We start from the raw sequence: 23,204 nt of genomic DNA, 5'->3' as shown, positions 1-23,204 counted from the left end.
TCTCAGTAGATACTGATCCAATACAGTTGATACAAGAATGATACTTAACCATGGTTCACCCTAAAACAATAAAAGATTGAGTTAGTTGTAGTTGAGAGAGATGTTGGGTAGATGATTTTGGAGTAAATAGATAATGATCAATTACAATTTAATCTTTTATTTTGAAAAGTTTACTTAAATTCTTTCTTAACAAAAAAAAAAAAATTACAAGTTCAACAGCAAATGTGATTTCATTTTAGCATAGTCAATCATCTACATTGGACCTATTTTGTAAAAGTGAATAAAGTGAGGGAGAGGGGTACGCACCTAGATAGCTTTCATTATGTGATGCTTCAAGATTACATAATGGCCGAAGTATCTTCTATCAAGAACCATTGACCAAAAAAAAAAATTATACTATCAAGAACAATTCCGTATACTATCCCCACCACCCCCCCCGCCAAAAAAAAACTTTTATTATCCCATAAATTAATTTTCATCCATATCCCTTATTGTAGTTTTTAATAAGGCCAGCGTGTGGCACAATAGTCATGTCAGTCACAGGTTCGAAATTTTGAAACAAGCTCTCTTACAATGCAAAATAGGAGATAAAGCTATGTAATGTACCCCTCTCAGACCCTGCAGTAGCAAAAGCCTCGTGCATTGGGTTGCTCTTTTTATTATTACCCTTTGTTGTAGTTTTGAGATGGTAGTTATTCTCTTGTTATTTTTCGATAAATAAAAAACCCTTATTATATTAATAAGAGCATGAGGTTGCCCAGCTAGAAGAGTCTCATGTTCTAAAGGTGTAAGAAACAAACCTGTAAAAATATGCATTCTCTGAAAAATATCCCAATGAATTGTCTTAATTGTCTTAAGAAATGTTAGGGTTTTGCCTACAAAATAAATTAATTTACACTTTTGAATCAAATCTCAATGCCGTGAAGCTCAAATGGCAAAATACCCTCAATAGAAAGAACTTAGAAAAGCATAATAAAATAACTTTGAAGTTCGGTTATCTACCAGAAAGACAAAGCAGTTGAACTGGGTTTCCGCATGTCATATAAATGAAATCAATGTGTCTTGCCAAGTAAATTTTAATAGAAGGCATGGGGGCCATGCAAGATTTACAAACTAAGCTCCTTTTCTCTATTTCTGTTCACAGGACTACAAATAGATCATTTGAAATTTTGAATACTAGTTCAAATATGAAGACTTACTAGATGACAATCACCCAATATCATACACTCTCAGTATTTTCATGTATATGAATAATTGTTTTTATGCCAATGAAGATGCCTACAATCTATTTGAAGAGGCTTGATTGTCGAATAAAAGACATTTCAAGTAGTCTCTCTCCTCTCATGTCTTCTTCTTCTCTTTTTTTTTTTTTCTTTTTTTTTTTTTTTTCTTTTTTAACATACAAGCTCCTTGACTTTAACAATATCACGTAATAATCCTCATGGTATGGCAATAATTACTATCGTCACCCTATACTATCGTAATTTTATGTACAAATAATATATAAAGTTTATTGGACCATGAAAATTAATTTAAAGACATTTAGGAAATAAATGTCAATACTAATTAATAGTTTAAAAAACTCTAGTAAACTATTTTAAAAAATGCCATTGGATCTTATTTTTCATCCAATCATGTACTCTCTCTCTCTCTCATTCATTTTTTAATACAATTCGATACCATGAATCCAACGCACCAATATATAGTACAACATAATCAATCATTAGTACACCAAAACCCATAATGCCTAGCGACTACAATAAGAACCTCTAAGGTCAAGTGACCAATCGTAACCTACTTGTGAGAATCTTATTGCCTAAACATACATAGTATTCCATTCAAGATTATCAAGTGATCCAGTCCCATGCATGTACGCATATATATGTATTTACACTCATATTTGTATTTATTTGTATTTTGAATTAATCATCATTTTGATAACAGAAAATGTGGCGATTGTATGAATGGAATATTTCCCATTTTTGTCCTTAGTTGATGGCATATCTAATGGGAAGAAGTTAGCATCTTTTATTCAAATTAACTCCATTTGTATATATATTTTTTTCATGCAGAGTTCTAGTCTTAATTCATATATCTTCTTTTCATGTTGATTTTTTAAATATGTTTGATTTGCAAGGTATTTGGGTGTGGGGACTAAAGTCTTCCAAACTCCTATCATTCACTTTTTTCATTTCACTCCTCCAAATATAAGAATATTGATGTTATCAATAGGTTTAATATATTTGTTGTTGCTTCCATCACATTTTATTTTAATATGGTGGGCTTGTAGTCAATGCATCTTTCAACATCTCTCCTAACCCCCTTTAATTTATGTTGTCTTTAATATTTTGAAATAGGTTAATCATTTATACATTTTTCACTCTTCTGCTCGAAGATCTTAAGCTCATGATAATTACTCTCTATCCCTTGATGATTGTTTAGCCCTTCCATTCACTTATTTCATTATAATGTTGTTGCGCACATATGAGTTTTGATGTCACAAGACACAATCAAGAAATGCAAGTCAAGATACTTCAAGATGAATTTGTAAACATTTGGGTTGGGTTGGGTTGGTTTTTGATAGCCTCGTGCATTGGGTTTCTCTTGTTCTTAGATCAAGGGTGGTCTAATAGCTATTAAGTTAGCTAATACAACTAGATTATCTTCTCGGGAAAAGGTTGGGTATGCTAGCAATATATTCAGATATATGTCTATTTCTTTCATGTTCTCTTGGAAAAGTCCCCTATGCCCTCTCCATTCCAATATTTTTATTAGTTGGGCCACTAATTCTTGGTAAATTGGCGGCATACCTAACTTCCTCCCAAAAAAAGTGTCTGGCCTTGCTTCCTATGAATAAAAAGAGACTTTCAAAAATTTGAAAAGTCATTTAAATGCATGTAATTACCCTTTCCTACCCCTTATATTTTTTATTATGGAGAGGATTCATTGAAAGGCAGTGTGGCTTACACTTGAGCCAATGACATTTTTGCATTTTCTGAGGGGGTGGGGGCAGTCATATCGCCGGCTTTATTCTTGGCGCAGGGACCACGCTGCTTTTTTACGCTTCACTTGCGCTTTCCATTATTACAAGTTTCCGCTAAATCTGGGAACGGAGAAGTCCTACGTTCAAACATCAAATAAACCCAACCAGATCACCAGAAGCGATGCTGCTCGCAAAGCAGAGAACATTTCAACTATTTTTTGTTCAGATTCTCTCTGAAAATCCTTAAAGAGAGTATTACAAATCTCCATCCCTCCATCGCAAAGTGATTGCAAACTATTGAAAACGAAGCCTGCCCTTTTAATTAGTGAGGTATTTGTATTTCGTTTAATGGTTTTGCAGACATTCATATTGGAGGTTCTGTTGAATTGTGCAATTTGTTCTGAGTCTTTTACTATTCTCAATTCTAGCTTGAATTCCACAACTTCCACTTTCCCTGGGATGCCAATCGGTCCCGCACTCCAGGTTTTTGGATTTGTTTTCCTCTGATTTATCTGTTTCTTTGATTTGTAGGGTTTTCTACTGGAATAGAGATGTCGTTCGATCTTGTTTTGAAGCCGTCATGCGGTGGCTGTGGGTCAAACACTGATCTTTACGGTAGTAATTGTAAGCATATGACTCTATGCTTGTTCTGCGGAAAAACCATGGCTGAGAACCATGGAAAATGTTACGAGTGTGGCGTTCCACTTACACGATTAATTCGGGTATGTTGGGTTCCCCTGCCCCCCTTCTATATTTGCCATTGTTTTGGTTCTCGTTTTGGTGTAGTCGTGTTTATATCTGTGTGTGTTTGAGAAACTGTTAAATGAATTTGTAGTCTCTTGGGCCTCATACCTGTTCCTTCCAACTCAGTTTTCCATTTTGCTTTGTTTTTTAGGACAATAAACATAAATTTTGCTGTGTGGTAACAATTTACTGTTTCGGACGTGAGCATCTTACAAATTCAGATACGCCACAGAAAAGCGTATGTATATAATCGAGAACAAAAAATAAAAGCAAACATACAAATAAATTTACTTAATTCAGCAAAACCACTTACATTCACGGAGTGAGATCGAACTTTTACTAAGAACAAGAGAAGCAAATCTATACAACCCTTGCAATTTTTTTTCAACCCTAAGTCCTTTGTACACCTCTCTCTCTTCACTTTTCTCACTTGGTCACTCATTGTTGGTGTCCTTTGGAAGACACTTCTCCTTCTATAGTCTTGTCCTCTCCCTTATTGCTTTCTCTCTCCTTCTATAGAACTCACTATACACTTCTTCCAAAGTGTTTCTTAGAAAAATCCTTGCTTAATGAATTCAACCACTAACAATCTTGTTGAGGACTCCACTCTTCTACTCTCTTAGAAGACTCAACTTCCTCGAACACTTCTACCACTTGAGGACTCTTTATCTTTCCCACTTTAGTGGACAATCCAACTAGACCATTGGACTAACCCCATCATCCGATCTAGATAAAATCCAACAAACCCAACAATCTGCACTGTGGCTTTTATCATAGCCACATGGAGAGTTGTTGAAAAATTGAACTGCCTTCGATCACTTCTCTATATCTACAGAAGAAAACTTGCACATGTTCCTTCCAACTTGTGCACTCCATTTCCATTCACTTATTGGGGTCATGGGACTACCATCAACCGTTATTTCCCCAGTAGTCGTTATAGCCCTTTACATTCATCTGCTTTGATCATACTAGAGCTCCACTTGAGACCTTCATTACACCACCTGCAATTGAAGTCTTATACCCCTTGGAGTCTACAATTAATGGAGATTATATTTCTACACATTTCTAGAACATATTTCACATCACTAAGATGCGAACGACTCCATCAATCATTTTCATCTTCACCAATTCTACACCCTTGACATCAGCAGATCCATCACCAAGTGATATACTCCTTTTGGTCTCTTGGCAGTTGGTATTTGTCAAATAATTTTATGTTGGAGCAAACATGAAAAGAAATAATGTCCATACCTTTGGAAGAATGTGCATTCTTCTCTCCTTGTTTCGGGCACTCCCTCTTCAAGTGCCCAAATTTTCTATGCGTGTAGCAACGCATGTGCCTCTTGTTCACCTTTAGTCTCGATTGTGTTTGTCACCAACCATGAAATGAATCTCATCACCACTCAAATAAGAACTTTTTTCAATCACAGTCGTTCGATTTGTATTATCATGACTCATCTCTTCCTTTCCTTTCTATTCCAAAAACTTCTTCCTTTCTAGACAATTCCTCTTTATGTGTCCTATCTTATCTTATTACACAAAAAACATACAACTTCATTTGTGTTATTGCCTCTTGATTTGGACCTCGAGTATCCTCTCCTTGCAAATCTTTCTGTTGTTTTTCCTGCCCTTTTGATGGTTTCATCACCATTTATTGCTAATGCTTGTGTTTCTTAACCAGTATTGGGACTTTTGAACATTTCCTTGTCCAGAAGAGCTGCTATAACTTCATCAATCTTGAGTGTGTCCTTTCTAACAAGAAGTGTAATGACAAAAGTATCATAAACAATTGGAAGTAAGGCCTTATCCTTATCTATTTTGACCTCTAAACTCATCAAATGAGTGAGAATCTTGTTAAGCTCATTAACATGATAAAAAAAAAAAAAAAAAATTAAATACTTGATCCATCCTCCATTCTCTGTTGGTACAATTTCTTCTTAAGAACCAACTTGTTAGTGAGGGACTCGGGCATATATTGTTGTTCCAAATGATTCCACAATTTAGTAGCAGAAGTTTCATTTAAAACACTGTAATTAATCTCATTAGCAAGACACAGGAGGACGTGCTTACCATTTTTATCTACATCTCTTCTTAGTCCTCAACTGATATCCTTTTCAACTTCTCTCCATTCTATGGTGACCTATTGCACCAAGATGTCCTTGACTGTGCTCTGCCACAAGCCAAAATTGTTCTTGCCATCAAATTTCTCCACCTCGAATTTTTTTGATCTCTCTCTCTCTCTCTCTCTCTCTCTCTCTCTCTCTCTCTCTCTCTCTCTCTCTCTTTTTGTGAAAATCATGTCGTCATCTCGAATTAACCTTCTCGAAAGACTATATGTGCTCATCGTCTACCAGGAACGTCGACCTCTATCTTGGTGCCAGCTATTAGCTTTGATACCACTTGTTTTGGGGGGTGGGGTGGGGGTGGGGGTGGGGGTGGAGACAACTTATTGTTTCTGATGTTTCCGACTTGACCATCTTACAAATTTGGCTGAGCCACACGAGCTTATGGTAAGATCAATAGGAACAAAAAAGAAAATAAGTATATACACAAGAGACAAGAGATTCACGTGGTTCAGCAAAACCGCCTACATCCACAAGTGAGATCAAATTTCCACTAAGAGGGGAAAAAAACCCTTGCAATATGATTCCCAAGCCCATGTTTCTTGCAGATACCTCTTTTCCCTTTTCTCGCTTGGTCAATCACTCATCCTACCTCTCCTTCTCTACACTCCTTTGGAAGACACCTCTCCTTTTATAGACTCCTCTACCTTGTTGCTTTCGATCTCCTTAGAGAAAACCCACTACACACTTCTTCCAAATTGCCTCTTGGAAAACTCCACCTTGCTTAATGCATTCAATCACTAACCACTTTTACTCTCTTAGAAGACTCAACCTTGTTGAGGACTCCACTCTTGCACTCTCTTGGACAAATCAACTTCCTTGAACATTTCAACTACTTGAAGACTCTTCACCTTCCCCACTCTAGTGGAAAATCCAACTAGACCATTGAACCAACCCCATCAGCTGATCTAAAATAATAGCCACCAAACCTGACAAATTTCTCCTCCCCTTACCTCTTTGTCTTTCCTTGTTCTCCTTTTTTTGTAATAACAGTATTATTCCTTGTTCCCAACTTTGGTTTGAGTTTTTTGATACTAGAACTAGGCAAACTATGTGAATCAGGAAATCCTTCCCATGAAACTGAGATATATACTCATTATACATCTAATATGTTTATATGATCAACTATATAAATTTTTTTCTCTTAGACTTTATCCTTTCCTTTTCCTTTTTTGCGAATTTTTCCCAAATTTAGTTTAGGAAATAAAAAGTCAGGTATTTCTCTGTCCAATTTCTAAAAAAAATTTCCATTCCAAATTGTTGAAGTGAGTTATTAATTGGATTATTTGATTTGGCCACTAGTGCTGTCTGGACCACTTTCTCTCTACATGGTTGAGCTATTTTCAATTTGTCATGTGAGGTTGTCATTTTTTTCTGGGTTTAAACACAAATGCCCAAAGTCTAAGTAGGTTTGAAGTAACTTTGTATCTTCTTTTTCTCAATTGGTTAGTCAATGAATACTTTAGCTATACGAATGAAAAAGGAATAATCCCTCTGAAGAAAACCAAAGAGAAAAAGACAGCAGAGAAGGAAGAAGCAATCCTGCAGTGGCAGAATCATCACCAATCCCCCCTCCCCCAAGGAAAAAGGAAAAATCCAGGTTCAGTTGAAAATAGCTGCACAAATAGCAGCTGGCTTGTGACTTGTGAGGTGGGAATTGATGACTGCTTCCCCTCCCTATACACCTATTTGCTCAGACATAGTGATCACTGATCATAGGGATACATCAGGGTCATATTAGCTTCTTCCAATGCGAAAAGGCTGAATATTCCACGAGCTCCTTGACTTTTGTATTACTTAGCAGAGGCTAACTTGACTGTCACTAACTGTAAATGCTACTGATTTATGATTTTCATCTGTTAGGGTTTCTTCACTTTTCCCTTCTCTTCCCTCTCACTTTACCTTCCCCACTAAACACTCAAAACGTACGCGCATGTTTGTGTATATATATGTAATTTGTAAATTTTCATCTGTCAAATCATTTTAATTGGTTCTTCCAATCCTTTCCTCTTTATACATCAATTATTTCACCATTTGCAAATTTTATTCTGCTCAAACTTGTGTTTTTTCCCCCTCTGCAGGAGTATAATGTCCGAGCCAGTTCTGCCAGTGATAGAAATTACTTCATTGGCAGATTTGTCACAGGGGTTCCCAATTTTTCAAAGAAGAAAAATGCTGATAATAAATGGTCTCTCCAAAAAGAAGGGCTTCAGGGGCGCCAAGTTACAGATGCTTTGCGGGTATATATATTTGCACAACTTAATAATAGATGGGAGGAAAAGGGTCATGTTGATCAGACTTTTAGATATAACTAACATTTAGGGTTTGTGCTGGCATTACCCATGGGTGGTTGAAATTGTCATCCTTCGTGTCCAAAAACATAATGTAGATGATGCAAAAATTTTGACAACTTTGCAGCTCCATGGAACTTTTTCTCTACACTTTAACTCATCAAGTGCACAGTTATCTTTTGATGCATGGGAGGATGCAAATACCATATCTTTTGGAAACATTATATTTGTCTATTATAGTCTCATGTGGGGCCAGTCACTATTTGGTATAGCTTTCAGGATTTTGATTGTGCTTGGCTTACCATAGTTTCTTACTCTACTCTATTCCTGCTGGCATAAAGAAGCCATCATGGCTCGTCTATACCATCTGATAGACTGATATTCAATATATCTATTCTTTTAACCCTCTTTGATTTCACCATTATCTATGCATCGCACAGGAGAAGTACAAAAATAAGCCTTGGCTTTTGGAGGATGAGACTGGCCAATTTCAGTTTCAGGGTCAGCTTGAGGGTGCACAATCCGCATCTTATTATCTGCTCATGATGCAAGGGAAGGAGTTCGTTGCTATTCCTGCTGGTTCCTGGTATGCATAACCAGCATCCTGCTATCTCCAAGTTATGATTGGGTGAACATTGTTATGTTATTAGTTTGAGTGTTTTTTGTTTGGGAATGACTGGGTTTCCCATGCAGATCGAATTTATGCTTATGTATTACACTATGGCATTATATTCTTGAATTCTATCACATAGTTGCAGATTTAATGCTTCAATTTTAATTTTGATGTGATAATCCTCAACTAAAGTAGTAATGATTATTTGATATTTGATCCTTAGGTACAACTTTAACAAAGTTGCTCAATATAAGCAACTTACCTTGGAAGAAGCTGAAGAGAAGATGAAAAATAGGAGAAAAACTGCAGATGGATACGAGAGATGGATGATGAAAGCAGCAAATAATGGAGCTGCTGCCTTTGGTGAAGTGGAAAAAATTGATGACAAGGAAGGTGGTGGTGGGGCTACTGGACGGGGACGTAGGAAAGCATCTGGTGATGATGATGAAGGGAATGCCTCGGATAGGGGAGAAGAGGATGGAGAAGAAGAAGAGGCAAGGAAAAATAGACTTGGACTTGGAAAAAAAGTTGGTGATGACGATGAAGAAGGTCCTAGGGGAGGCGATCTTGATTTTGATGATGATGATATTGAGAAGGGTAAGAACTTATTTTGGTCTTTAATACTACTTAAATTCCAAAAATGAAAAGAAAGGTTATGCCTTTTGTCGTAGACTCTTTAGATTCATGAAGGAAAAAATAAAAATGAAGAGGATTAGGTTGGATAATGTTCTGCCCTATAATGGTAAGATTCTTCTCTAAATGCATTTTATGTAATGAAACCTGTTGGTTTGTTATCATTCTTCACTATTTGGTCTCAACTTCACTCAGCCTCATTCCAACTAAATGGGATTGTCAACATGGATTTTGTTCCACCATTCAACCCTATTGAAAACCACACGTCTTTTCACCATTTCTCCCAAAGTCAATTTATTCCTACTCCCTTGCTTTTTTAGCTCCTCTATATCATATTAGTCCTCTTAGTCTTTTCATATAGAGGTCTTCATGGCACATGTCTATGCTACTTCAAACAGCTAATATGCTAATTTCTTATCTGATATTGTACTTAGTTTTATCATTAATCCATTTCAGCTATGCTACTGTTGTTTCTTCATTGCTGAAACACATCTCACTGTGTCGAAAAATGTGCCAGAAGAATAGTTTTGGTACTGAAATTACATCTGTTGCACTTGTATCTTCCATCAATGATCTCTAATTATTCCATAAAACCTTGGAAATAACAATAGGGACTCTTGACAGATGTGAGGAGATAATTAGCCTTCTTCTTAATAAATTTTTTATTGGCAACTGAAAAAAGTATCCATCATTGACGTGTACAATCATGTACAGCTCAATACAAAAAAGTAAGCTGTACAAAAAAAAAAAAAAAAAAATGGCACATATGTGGATATCCACTTCCATAACTCCAGCAAAGACCACCGATCGAATTCACAGTCCCTAAGGTTGTGACCGTTAAAATATCTTTTCAAACGGATACCCACACTGCCTGGTTCTGCCTAACATCATGGCAGGACCAGGAGTTACTTCTTTTGGCAAGAAACTCTCCTGTTTCTTTCTTTCCACAAAAGTACAAAACACAGCAATTGCAAAGAGAGCAAGCAACAAAAAAAATCAGCTTTTGGAGAATCTGAATAAGAGGGTAATAAGGAAGATATGTGGATACTAAATTAAGTTGAAGCCATTATACATGTTCATGCTTGCATTAAGTTCTTGCTTTTGGTAATTGGTATAGCATGTTAAAGAAAGTTCTTGTGGTAGTTAACAAACTTGATTAATGTTTGTTAAACTTTATGATGAAACCACTGCATACACCTGCTAATCCCAGGTTCTTTTTTGATGGATGGTCTATAATCCAGCTCATGTGGCTAAAGATGTGTGGGGGGTTTTTTGTGTCAGCAGGTTCAGGCACCTTCTAAGAAGGAAGTTTCCTTTTGTAGATGTATGTGTGTGTAAAAATTGAAATACCAAAGTGTGTAGGAAGATGTTAGAAATCATGGTGCTATTATTCTGTAACATCTTCCTACACCCTTTTTTTATTTTTTATTTTTTATTTTTTATTATTCTGTTAACTTCTATGTCATTTTCAAGCTCATCTTATATATTTCTTTTGTTGTGAGGTGGTTGTGTGGTCAAGAGTGTGTTAGAAAATTGCAATGCAGGGTAGGCTCCCCAGTGGAATGGAATAGGAGTGATAAGGATCTATATTAAATCTGTCCCTCTTCCCATGTTATCAATTGACTAAACAACCCCTAATTGAGATTAACATATTCAGGAGATGTGAGATTAACATAGGTGTGGTAGATCATTATTGAAGCCTCTGTCTGTGCTTGTGTATCTTCCTGTGTCTTATTTGGATATTTTTGCTTTCAGCATTTTTTTTTTTCCGTAGTGGGTCAGTGGTTAGTACATGATGTGTTCTGAACCTAGGTCTGGGGTATGAACGTTCCCCACTTCCCTGACTTTACCACTTTGGCAAGCTGTCATCTTCAATTAATGCCATGGGAAAATGGCAGTTTTTGCTAAATTGTCTGTTTGAAGGCTTCATGTTACTAGCATTTTCCACCTCAATGATTGTCTACAAAATACAAGCCTTTTTATAATGGATTTAATGCTATACTGTCTTTTGAAACTTGCCGTTTAGGTTCTTGTAAATTATATAAAGACTTGTGCATGAATCATGAACTTGTAATTCTATGGAGAAAAGTATTGCCTTTGATATGAATTTCCAGGTTAGTGATAGCTTACTTCTTGTTTTGCTGCTCACCTTCCCAGGTGATGATTGGGAGCATGAAGAAATATTCACTGATGATGATGAGGCTGTGGGTAATGACCCTGAGGAAAGGGAAGATTTGGCTCCTGAAGTTCCTGCTCCTCCAGAAATCAAACAGGTAACTTTTGGTTGAATTCTTTCCCCCTCTAATTGGTAGAAGGGAAAAAATTCTTAGAAGGGGAAAGAATTTAAGCAGGGTATATAAGGAGGAAACCTAAATAAATAAATATAAGCCGTGTGTTGAAATGGGCAATCTACCCACCGTATGTAACTTGGATGCTCAATGTCTGTTCTGTCCTATTGTTCCTGATCTTGATTCCATGAATTTTTTTTCTTCTATTTTTTGTGGATAGGTAAGAATGCTAGTAACAAAAAAAGAGAGGATTGAGGCCAGGGAAGCCTCAACCAAGATATTTCTTTCTTTCCCTGGAAGTAACCTCAACCAAGATTTGTCTTTCTTTCCCTGGAAATAATATTTTCAGAGAGTATGCTCATTATGAGATCTGTCTAGTCAATCTTATGTAATCAATCAAAAGGGTGGAAACAATGCCATGAGTCCTCTACTCCTGCTATTCTTGTATTTTGATGATTACTAGTCTCCCAATTCCTATGGATATATGGAATTTTATGCTGCTTGGTGGTTTCCAGGAGAGCTACTGCCCTCAATGACACCCTTCTGTCTTTCAACTAAGTTGGTCGAAGAATCTTGACAGTCCTGTCAGGGCCTTATTCAGTTCAGCTCACCCCTTCTTAGCTTTAGTTATAATGTGTGATGAGGGTAATGTAGTGAGACATTTCCTTTGTATTGGAATTTTTGAATGATTGTTTTTCATTCCAAAATTGCTGTTAAGATGTGATCAGTACTGATCTCATATTTATCTAGCTGGCTTTTCACAGAAGGATTTTCTGACATTGGTGAGTGGAAATTTATGCAAAAGATTATTTACTTGACACATGCTTGCAGGATGAAGAGGGTGAGGAAGAAGCTGATGAAGAGGAGGGAGGCCTAAGCAAATCCGGAAAGGAGCTACAGAAGCTGCTTGGCCGAACCAATGGTCTAAATGATTCAGAAGGTGAAGATGATGACGATGATGATGATGTAAGTTCATATGATGTTTGTCTAGACTGCCTCTGATATAATTCTAGTATAGTTGTCAAAGCGTTGCCTAGGCGTTCAGGCCCCCTTTTTTTTTTAAAGGGCGCCTTGGTCTACCAGGCGGTGCCTAGGCTCCTTGTTAGTGTCACCTTAGTTTTGGACCCCACTCCATCACCTTGGGTCGCCGAGTATAATACTAGAAACATTCACAGATGCTTTCTGAGCACAATGTGAGAGCTGCATGGATGCCTCCATGAAGTGTATGAAAATGGCTTTGTGGTGGGAATCTGGAAGACTTCTTGTTAATTGTGTTATAGCGCAATTATGTAAAGAGTCATTGCACTTAGTCCTTTGCTCTGGGAGCCTTACAATCAATCATTTCCCCCCAGTCTCTAAAAATGCATGCTCACTGTCATGATTCTCAATGTCAATCTTTGTTTTGCCTTGCACAGGTGGAAGATGAGATTGGCCTTTCCCCTGTACTGGCTCCAAAACAGAAGGATGCACCGAAAGAGGAACCGACTGATATCAGCCCCTCAAAAGCAGGACCATCAGGATCAGCACGAGGAACTCCTTCTGCATCAAAGTCAACTAAGACAAAAAGGAAATCAGGTGGGGATGATGCAAAAGTTTCTAATGGAGCACCTGCAAAGAAAGGGAGATTTGATAATGTAAGTTGCTTCCTTTTGGATGGCTAGACTTGATATGTTCAGGGATGAACTTACACAGTTCTTGCCATTTTTTTTTCTACCGACTGTCGTTATATTCTTCTATTGGATCAGGAGTCAAAACCATCTGTGAAAGATGAGCCATTGTCCACTCCCAAGAGTAGTGCACCTCCAAAAGGTTCAGCTTCATCTTCCAAAGCTGGACCAACACCACCGACTGGCCCTGTTACTGAGGATGAAATCAGGGCTGCATTGCTGCAAATGGCACCAGTTACAACGCAGGATCTTGTTGCTAAGTTTAAAGCAAGACTAAAATCGAAGGAGGTATGACATTACCTTTCTATCTTCATGTTCTACTCTACATGATTATAATTCCTGGAGGCAATTCAGCCATTGTTGTAACATTCTCTGCCCAATTGAAAATTTTATTTTGTTGGAAACGCGTTTTTATCTGTACTATTTGATTCATGTCTTACAGATTGAACTAATATTTTTTGAGATTCCAATTAGAGAAAAAATAAACATAAAAACCTTTCAAAAAAGATGGATCTACATATGAAGCATTGGTGGAGGGCTGGTCGGGAAAGAGAAAGAATCCTTGAGATAAACTCAAGAGTTGCAGGTAGGGAGAGTGGAATCTCTTAAGAAGAAGAAGCAGAAAAGGGGGAGAGGGGGAGAAGGGGTGAAGGGGGGGGGGGGGGGGGGGGGAAGGAGAATAACACACACATGCCTGGCTCTTCACCATACCAATCTCAATTCCATCTTTCATTCTCTGTCCAATTAGTTGGTTACAAGCATATAAATAGGAAAATAAAAAGATTAAAAAGGAAGCAAATCCTTAAAAGAAACAAGGAAACCAACTCTCTAAGTCCCCAAGTCCTACTTATCCTACTTAAAATAAAAGATTACATCATATTCCTAAATAAGTAACTTCCTAAAATCCTACTAGATTCCAAAAACTCAAGTATGGATCTGGTTCATCTCTGTCTGGATACCCAGATGGGTTTGGATTGGTCTGCGGTTATGCACCTTCATCAAGCATACTATTAGTGTTATGTTTTTTTGGATGAATAAAATATGGGAGATTTCAGGAATCAACAATATGCCTATTTTTAGGGGAGTCAAGGACAATGCGGAGCAGAAGGTTTGCAATCTTGGCGGAGACCTCAAAAAAGATGGCTTTCCAAATCCCCCCATCAAAAGTACGGAAGTTGGACATCCATCTATGGAGGTTCCTCTCCATCTAAAGGTGGTTGATGGTGGCACAAAAGGCGAGCTTACCAATAGTATCACAAATGGTGGGGCTGTGTAATCCATTCTCTACTAAGAGGGAGAACTCTTCTACTAGAGGGCCAACAATGAGATAGAACTTTCTTGCAAATGGTGGAGGAGAAAGTGTAGGAGAAAAGCAGATGATCAGCATCCTTTGTTCCTCTCCAGCAGAGATAGCAGGCAGGGGGACTTGAATGTGGCGGTGGATGAGGAAAGATTGTGTAGGAAGGTAGTTGGTGAGAGCCCGCCAGGCTATGAAGCTATGGCGGGGGATGTGGCCTTTGAACCATAAGACTCTGCACCAAAGGGCAGGATGGGCTTTAGTCCTAACAAAATTCTAGGCAAAGGAGAAACTGAACCTGTTGGTAGGAGAAGGGTTCCAAAGAATGGAATCCTCCCTCTCTTTATGGCTTGGGGGAAGAGCGAGAAGAGAGGTCCAAATGCTGTTCAGAGAGAGAAGGGGGGATGGAGCCCACCCCTCATTAAGGAGGATGGAGGAGACAGAGGCCATCGTATCCAACCCCGAGGAGTAAATAGTTCTTGGACTGAGTAGATGAAGCAGGACCTGACATGGCTCCAGCCAGAGAGAAGTAGAAGCTCCGTTCCCAATGGAGTAGGAGATAGCCTCTAACACCAAGGGTCTTAGGCAGAGGATGCCACGCCAAACCCAGGAGGAGTCCTGACCCAACACTGTGGTCCAGATGGAGTTGGATTTCAGAAGGTGGGAGTAGACCCAAGAGACCCAGATGCTGTTCTTTTTAGAGGCAATTCTCCAGATAAGCTTAAGGATGCCAACCTCGTTCATGTCTTTGCTACGCCTAAGGCCAAGGCCTCCCTCAGCTTTAGGGAGGCAGACAAAACTCCAACTAGATGGCCAGAGGAACTTGGAGGAGTCAAATCCTTTCCAAAGAAAAGAACTGATGAGAGACTCAATGGCTTTGATGGTTGGGGGAGGTAGGGAAAAAATCCCAGACCAGTAAAGGTACATGGATTGGAGCATAGATCTGGAGAGCTCAAGACGGCTTGCGTATGATAGCAACTTGCTTTTCCAAAGTTGGAGTCTCTTCCGCAATAGATCAAGGATTGGGGTGTAGTGATGGCCCAAAAGCCTCGCAGGAATGAGAGGAAGGTCCAAATATTTGACGGGGAGGGAGCCCAGGGAAAAGCCCGTGATATCAAGGAGACGAGTTTTCGGCGCCTCAGAGATACCAGAGGTGAAAAGACGAGATTTGAGAAGATTTATGCTGAGACCCGAAAGGCTCCGAAGAGGTGGAGAGAGGCCATGATAGAGGAGATGGAGGTGGGATCAGCTTTCAAGAACATCATGAGGTCATCTGCAAAAGCAAGATGGGTAAGGGAGATAGATTTGCATTTGGGGATGGGGGAGATGATATGAAGGTTCGTGGATGATTAGATAGATCTAGAGAGAACTTCTAGGCTAAGGCAAAAGAGGAAGGGTGAAAGGGGGCAGCCTCGACGGATTCCAACTGATGAGTGGAAAAAACCAACTGGGCTAACGTTGACAAGAACGGAGAACCGGGGGGTGGAAATGCAAGCAAAGATCCATCGGACAAAATTTGGCAGGAAGGACATTTGGAGGAGAGTGTGACAAAGGAAGTCCCAACAGATGGAGTCGAAAGCCTTATGGATATCAATTTTGAGGGCCGCTAGACCATGGGATTTTCTCTCAAAGCTGCGAACAATTTCATGGCACAAGATGATGTCGGTGATGGTTCTCCCCGAGATGAATGCATACTGATTTTGACTGACAAGGGTGTCATTAACCTTTTGGATATAGAGGGAGAGGATTTTGGCAATGAACTTGTAAATCAAATTATAAAGGGAAATGGGTTTGAAGTCCTACATGGAGGAGGCCCCATCAAACTTGGGGGATGAGGTAGAGGAAGGTTAATGTAAATTGGTTCACAAGTGATCCAATCCCAGGTAGGAACTTTACTAAATTCAATAAAAATTAGATTTAGGGACCAATAGAATGAATAAAACATAAAATAGAGAATGGAGAGAATGGGGAAGGGCAATAGGTTGGGTCGAGTATCTCACTATTTCCTGGGGCATCTCACCCTTTCCTGGGGCATCTCACCCAATTGCATTCCACAACACAACAACATAAGCCATCTTTTTTTTTCATTTAATCAAATTCGTGTTCAATGTTGTAGCCCCTTACAAACTTATATAGAAGACTCAAAACTTACTCAAAACACTAAAAAAGAAAGGCCTAACTCAATCCTCAACTAATTGGGAAACTTAAACTGACTAGGAAACTGAAATAACAAAGATAGACTCAAAACATGATTTTAACTAAACTAATGAAATAAAACTCGTTTTCCTACTTTCTACCCATATTTTAGGTTCATTAAAGTGGCCCATTATAAAGAAAACCCATGGGATCAAAGGCCCAACACATATATAACCCAACCCAGGGCTTATTTGCAATAAATTTAGCCCATTAAGTGACTGATCTGCATCAATAGTTAACACCAGTGATTTGGCTGGGGTTGAGAAAGAAGCTCCTAATAGCCCAGATGAGATCATCTTTAATAATGTCCTGACAAGAGGTGAAGAATCCCATGCTGAACCCATCAGGCCCGAGTGCTTTGTTGGCTTTGTGGGAGAGAACAACAGAGGTGATTTCATTATCAGATGGGATGGATCGGAGGGCGGGGAGAAGGTGTTCAGGAATGAATTTGTTGATCAAAGAGTGGTGTGGAGGAGGGGAAGGGGAAGGATGGGGGGGATTAAAGAGCTCATGGAAGTAAGAGGAGGCCTCAGTTTTGATCTCATCTGGGAAGCGAAGCACAAATCTATTTCTGGAAGAGAGGAAGGATATGGAGTTGGCATTCGTCCGAGCCTTGATTGAGCAATGGAAGAAAGCACTGTTGGAATCACCCAGCTCTAGCCACTTGATGCGGGATTTCTGCTTAGAAAACTTTCTTCCTAGGTGAGAAGGAGGGAAAGCTTCTGGGAGAGGGACTTTTCCTCTTCAGCAAAGGAAGAATTGAGAGGATCAAGCTGAAGTCTAGTCTGAACAGCTTCCAGTCTAGACTCTTACCGGAGGCAGTCCTATCAGAGATATTACCGAAGCACTGAGAGTTCCAGGTCTTAAGGGCTGCCTTGACATTTCTGAGCTTCCTAGAAAAGGAGATGAGCGGGGAGGAGAAGGCATGCGCAGGGATACTCCACGCGTCACGCACAAGGGGAAGGAAATCCTGGTGGAGAGATCACATGTCGAAGAATTTGAATGGCTTGGGGCCGAATGAGGTGGAAGGATGAACTAGAAGAGAGATGGGGCAATGGTCAGAGATGTTAGGCAGGTCAAAAGTGGCATGCAAGGAGGGAAAGGATCCGAGCCAAGCTCCATTCACAAGGACCCCTTCAAGCTTGCAAGCCACACGATCATTGCCACTTCGACGATTGTTCCAAGTAAGCTTGGAACCGGACCAACAGAGGTCATTCATCCCAATGTCCTCCAGACAGTCATTGAATGCCTCAACAGATGGGAGATCAATGGGATCGCCCCAGCTTTTTCGTGCCCAAACCTGATGACGTTGAAATCACCCCTTAGACCCCAACGGTCGGAGTCAACAGACGAGGAAAAGGAACAGAGATCATTATAGTGAGGAAACAACTGTTGGCCCCCAAGGAATCCGAGATGGAGAGATGGATATGCTGAGAGGAGGCGCTAGGGGAAGGGATATTGAGGAGAAGAGGGTCCCACAAGATCAAGATTTGACCATTGGTGCAGTGGGCATAATTGCAAGGAATGACCAAGAAGGAGCAATGGAGGAGGCAATGCGGGCGGCATTGGGCTCAAGGACTCTTGTTTCCAGAAGACAACAAAGGGGTTATGGGAGGATTTAATTAGGGATCTGATGGATGCATGCTTAGCCGAGGAGTTTAGGCCTCGGACATTCCAGATGGACCAGGGGGTCATATGGAAGGGGAGGGAGAGGGGTTTGGTAGCTTCGAAGAGTTGGGGGAGGATCGCCGTTGGCCATTAGTCGAAGAACCCCTTTTGTGGCGGTGAATTCACGAATGGGAGATGGTTGGGTAGGGCTAGTCTTTTGGATTAAGGATTGGATTGAAGTGGTATTGGGTTTCGGATTGGTCTTTGTGGTAGTGGACAGCTTCTGGGTCCTGGGGGGCACTTTGGTTTGGTGGAGGTCAGAGGGGCTTTTTGGTGATGGATGGCTGGCAAATGGGGAGCGGTGGGGGTACTCATTGTAGGGATGAGGGTGGCCTGAAGAGCTGTGGTGGCAAGGTTGAGGGATGGGGAGAGTTTATCAATAGTGGCCAGGGTGTGGCCATCGTCTTCGATTCTGTTAGATAGCCCATCGGGGCCATCAGCCGGGGCGAGAGGAGCTCGCAGAGTTGTGCGGTTGTTTGCAGCAGAGAGGTGATCTTCTGCAAGGGCATGGACATCTTGAGCAGGGACCTTGGAGTCGTGAGTGTCAGCAGCATTATGATCATCTTCAGGGGAAGGAGAGATTAGGAATCCAGGAGGGGCCACATCGTCAGCAGTGTTCCTCGGTGGAGGCGGAGGCGGAGGCGGAGGCAGCCCAACGGGAGAGGTGATGACAGCTTGGATAATGTCTTCTTGGTCGACAAGCTGGATCGCAGGCTCTTGATCATTGGCTGAATCATCGGATGCCGCGAGTCAGTGGCGAGATGAACAGATGTGTCGAGAGGAGCTCACAGGGCAGTCGCTTGAACAGTCATTGATGCGAGGGAAGCTCGTAAGACAGACGCTTGAACAGTCATGGATGCGAGGGAAGCTCTCAAGACTAACATCGTCGGGGAGGGGGGCTCACAAACCAGGCAAACAGCAGGTGGCAGCAGCTATAGGAGGCAAAGGCCAGTCGGGTGAAGGAGGAGAGGCTGTCAGGTCTGGTTCTAAAGGCTGGAATGGGTCAAGGTAGGATTGGTTGGATTGTGGGCCACAGTTGGAAAGTGGGCCAAGGGAAATGAGATAGGTTTGATGGGCTGGAGCGAGGGAGGGTATGGCCTGGGTGAAGGATAGGTATCCAAGTTGGTGGGATGGGCTGGAGCAAAGGAGCAAGGGTTGCTGGATTTTGCTGGGGCCCACGGCCTAGTAAGGAGGGTGCCAAAGGAAGTAGCAAGCAGGCCCAAGGAATGCTGAAAGGACGGCTCAACTAGGGAGATGATGGGATAAGTGACAGCGAAAGTAGACTGGCACGCGAGGGAATTAGGTTAGGTATTGAAAGTGGATGAGGGTTGGTCGATGGTGGTAGGAGTACCAGAGGAAGGGGGGCAGAAGGGATACAGAGACTGGCTGCTCAGTGACTACCAAACAGCCAGCTCCAGAATCACCAACAAGCAAGGAATCAATGTCATCCTGCAGAGAATGGTCAAACTCATTGTCAGATGAACTGGAACCAGAATCAAGGGATGATGTGGAAGTAGCTTCATTGGCAGAGGCATCTTCACTGTCAGAGGTAGAGGCTTCCAAAGAGAATAGAGCAGAGTACCTGTTTGGACCAGTGGTCTGAGAGTTTAGGACCACTGGATCAAGCAGCGACAGAGATTCAGTTGCCAGAGTCTTCACTTCATCAAGGAGGGTCATCTGGCTATGGTGATGCCTACGGCGGAGCCTGCTCCTTTTCCTCCGGCGACCTGGATTAGCAGGGTCGGTGGCTTCCAAAGGGGTTTTCTCCACAAGGGGAGCTAGAGAAGTGTCGAAGGCAGGAGCATAGGTCCGAGTATGATGTCCAAAGGATTTGCATGAAGTACAGTGAGGCAGTAGCCGATCGTAGTGAACCGGTTGGACAAACGAAAACCCATTTTCCTTGACAATAGTGATTGTGGATGGCGGCGGTTCATTGGCGGGAATGTCAACACATATTCGAGCAAACCCAATTCTGTCTGTTAGCTTGGTACGGTGCTTTCTGATTACAGATCCCACAATGCTAAGTCCCTTTTCACCCCAATAATGTAGTGGTAAGTTGGGGAGGGAGATCTAGATGGGGGCAGACTTGAAGTCGATTTTACTGAGATTGGAGAAGGGATCCCATTTTCTAAGGAAGATCGCCTTACTACAAACACGCCAGGGGCCTTCTTCGAGGGCTCGTACCATATCGGATTCGTGAGTGAATTTAAAAATAAAATTTCCATTGTTGAGCATGAAAGATTGCATCCGACCATGGAGCCGCCATTGCTTCGAGAGAGATGCTTGGACGATGCTAAACGGAGGCCTGCTACCCATGAAGTGACCAACAACACACATCTTCCATTTAGAGATATCTGGTTCAAGGAGACCTGAGGGACAAAATCCCACCTTTTGATCATCGATTAAGGGAGGAGGAACAAAAATCAGAGGGAGGCCGACTCGAGGGGGGGTGGGGGGAGAAGGACAGGCCACGGAGGACCAGGTCTTAGTCTGAGTGGTTGGAGGAGCAAGGAGAGAAGGAAGAGGGGAGGGAGGGAGAGAGGAGGGAGATTGCTGGTCAGAAGGTAACACGGAAGGAGAGGAGATGCCAACCGCTACAGGGAGGGTAGAGGGGAGGGGAGATTCAAGGGGGAAGGTGGGAGGTCCGGCGGCGGGAACCACCGGGGGAGGGGAGGACATGGATGATTAGGCCATGGGAAGGGTGGGAGGGGTGGCCAGGTTCCAGGGGCCTACCAGTGGATGGGCACTCAACAAATTCACTCAGGTCTCTCAGTGTTATGTTATTTCAGGGGAAGTTGAATATTCTCCAATGGTGATGATGGGATTAATGTCGATGCGCCAAAAGCCTCTAAAATCTTTAAGTGAATGCCTGTGGAATTGGCTCGCATTCTAGCTCAATCCTGCTGAACCCAAGCTAACAATGAAGCTCAGGCACATATCTTTGATTGTGAGCCCATGACCTTAGGGACCCTCCGGCATTTGCCTTTTCCACCTTTCTTCTGTTCAATCATCCTGGCAATCACCAATAACTAAAGGGTTGGCAAGCTTGGAATGAAATATTTCCTTTCCAAAGAAATGTTGATATTATCAATATGTTTCCTTTAAGAGTATTGGAAAAAGAATACAAGAAATATAAATAAATGAAACACATAATTCACACCATGTTTGTTGGTTCAGGTAAAAAATGGTTTTACAAGTTTACATGTCATTTTTCTTGCACTAGAGAAGAAGAGAGATTAAAGGGCCAAAAAAAAAAAATAAAAACCTTGACAAAGGAAATTGTCATTCTTTGGATGTTTGAGGTTCAGCAAACCCTATATATAATATGAAAACACTTGTGGTCTTTTCCTACCTCTTTTTGTTTTCTTAAAACACTCCTCTGGTGGCTTATGAGCTTGATGGCATCTCTTGTTCATTATGGATGTAGCTGGCCTGTATTTTTATTCCTCCCACCCCCTCTTTCCCGGCCCCAACCCAACCCCCCCAACCCTAAGATGTGCCTTTTCTTCTGTTTAAACTTAAGTGGGTTCGTTGGTGCAGGACAAGTCGGCTTTTGCAGATATCCTGAGGCGAATTTCTAAGATACAGAAGACGAATGGACCCAACAACTATGTTGTGTTGAGAGATAAATGATAATTAGGCGACATACTTGAGCTTTTCTGATGGCCTTGGCCTGCTTGCTTTTGCTTGGAGTTGCATATGATACCACATTTTGAGGAGAGAGGCCAGCTCAGGCGTCACCCCTATTTTCTCCGGTGCTAGATTCAGAACCAGGAGGGTAGTCTGCAGGCTTTACCATATTCTGGTGGATCATTAGCTTGGGATTCTCTAATTTGTTGGCTTACGTTTGTCCCAGTCCTTTGTGTAACATGCATTATTGCATAACAGAGAACACCAGTCACATTGTCTGTGGAAAACAGTATTGCTCTCTGCTTCATGATGTCAGAATACTAACCTTCTTTGGGCATTATGTAACCAAAAACTGGCCAGAAAAGATAAAGATCAGTCATTAGTTTTTTTTCTTTCTTGTTAAGCCTTAAATAACAGGATCATGTGCTTTTTTTACGGAGGTGATAACAACTGCTACTCTGTTAAATTACTAGTGCAACTCATACTTGGCAGAGGACACATCCATTCAAGCTCAGATATTTGTTTAGGAAACTCCTCTAATCTTTTTGTGTATGCAGGCATGTGGTTCTTTTCTTCTGCTTTTGTTGGTGGGGAAGGCATAGGTGCCCAGGAGGAAGTTCCTAGAATTTCATAAAGATCATATACCACCCTTTGAGCACCCTGCAGGTGACTTGCCTTCTGGCTGTTGCTTCCTTTCAAGGGCAGAAAGGAAGGGTATGTTTGGTTGCCAAGTAATGATGAGTTTATGTTTCTCCCTCTTTTTAATAATTCAATTTAATCAATTTTTTTTTCTGTTCTTTTCTTGCCAACCAAACTTACCCTAAAGTTTAGCTGCATAGACTCATCAAGTGTATTTTTAAAACTGATTTATCATTATGTCATTATATGTTTATTGGGTACACATGTGAAATGATAGGATTTTTCCTAATTGAAAAGTATGCTATATTAAAATTTTAAAATATAGGATCTCGACTTTTTATTCGCTAACTTTAGTTGCAACAAAGTTTTCTGTACCAAAGGTACAATTTTATGTCGATGGCACCAATGGGTGAGCTAGATAGCTAAGCCAAG

General features: G+C 40.9%; 1 protein-coding gene across 1 annotated transcript; it reads left to right on the top strand.

Annotated features, from left to right (window-relative positions):
* The first annotated feature begins 3,098 nt into the window (after window positions 1-3,098).
* On the top strand, window positions 3,099-22,525 carry LOC122070649 (transcription initiation factor IIF subunit alpha-like). Its single transcript, XM_042634840.1, has 10 exons — window positions 3,099-3,313; window positions 3,515-3,705; window positions 7,932-8,090; window positions 8,582-8,727; window positions 8,978-9,351; window positions 11,545-11,660; window positions 12,507-12,641; window positions 13,091-13,309; window positions 13,421-13,630; window positions 22,044-22,525. Exons 2-10 carry the CDS (start codon window positions 3,535-3,537, stop codon window positions 22,134-22,136), a joined length of 1,623 nt encoding a protein of 540 aa, XP_042490774.1. The 5' UTR covers window positions 3,099-3,313; window positions 3,515-3,534; the 3' UTR covers window positions 22,137-22,525.
* Window positions 22,526-23,204: the final 679 nt, after the last annotated feature.

This window comes from Macadamia integrifolia, chromosome 2 (genome assembly GCF_013358625.1).
Source record: "Macadamia integrifolia cultivar HAES 741 chromosome 2, SCU_Mint_v3, whole genome shotgun sequence".
In the NCBI taxonomy this organism is placed as follows: Eukaryota; Viridiplantae; Streptophyta; class Magnoliopsida; order Proteales; family Proteaceae; genus Macadamia; species Macadamia integrifolia.
Note: the sequence above shows the minus strand (reverse complement) of the source record. Positions and strands in the feature narration are given on the sequence as shown.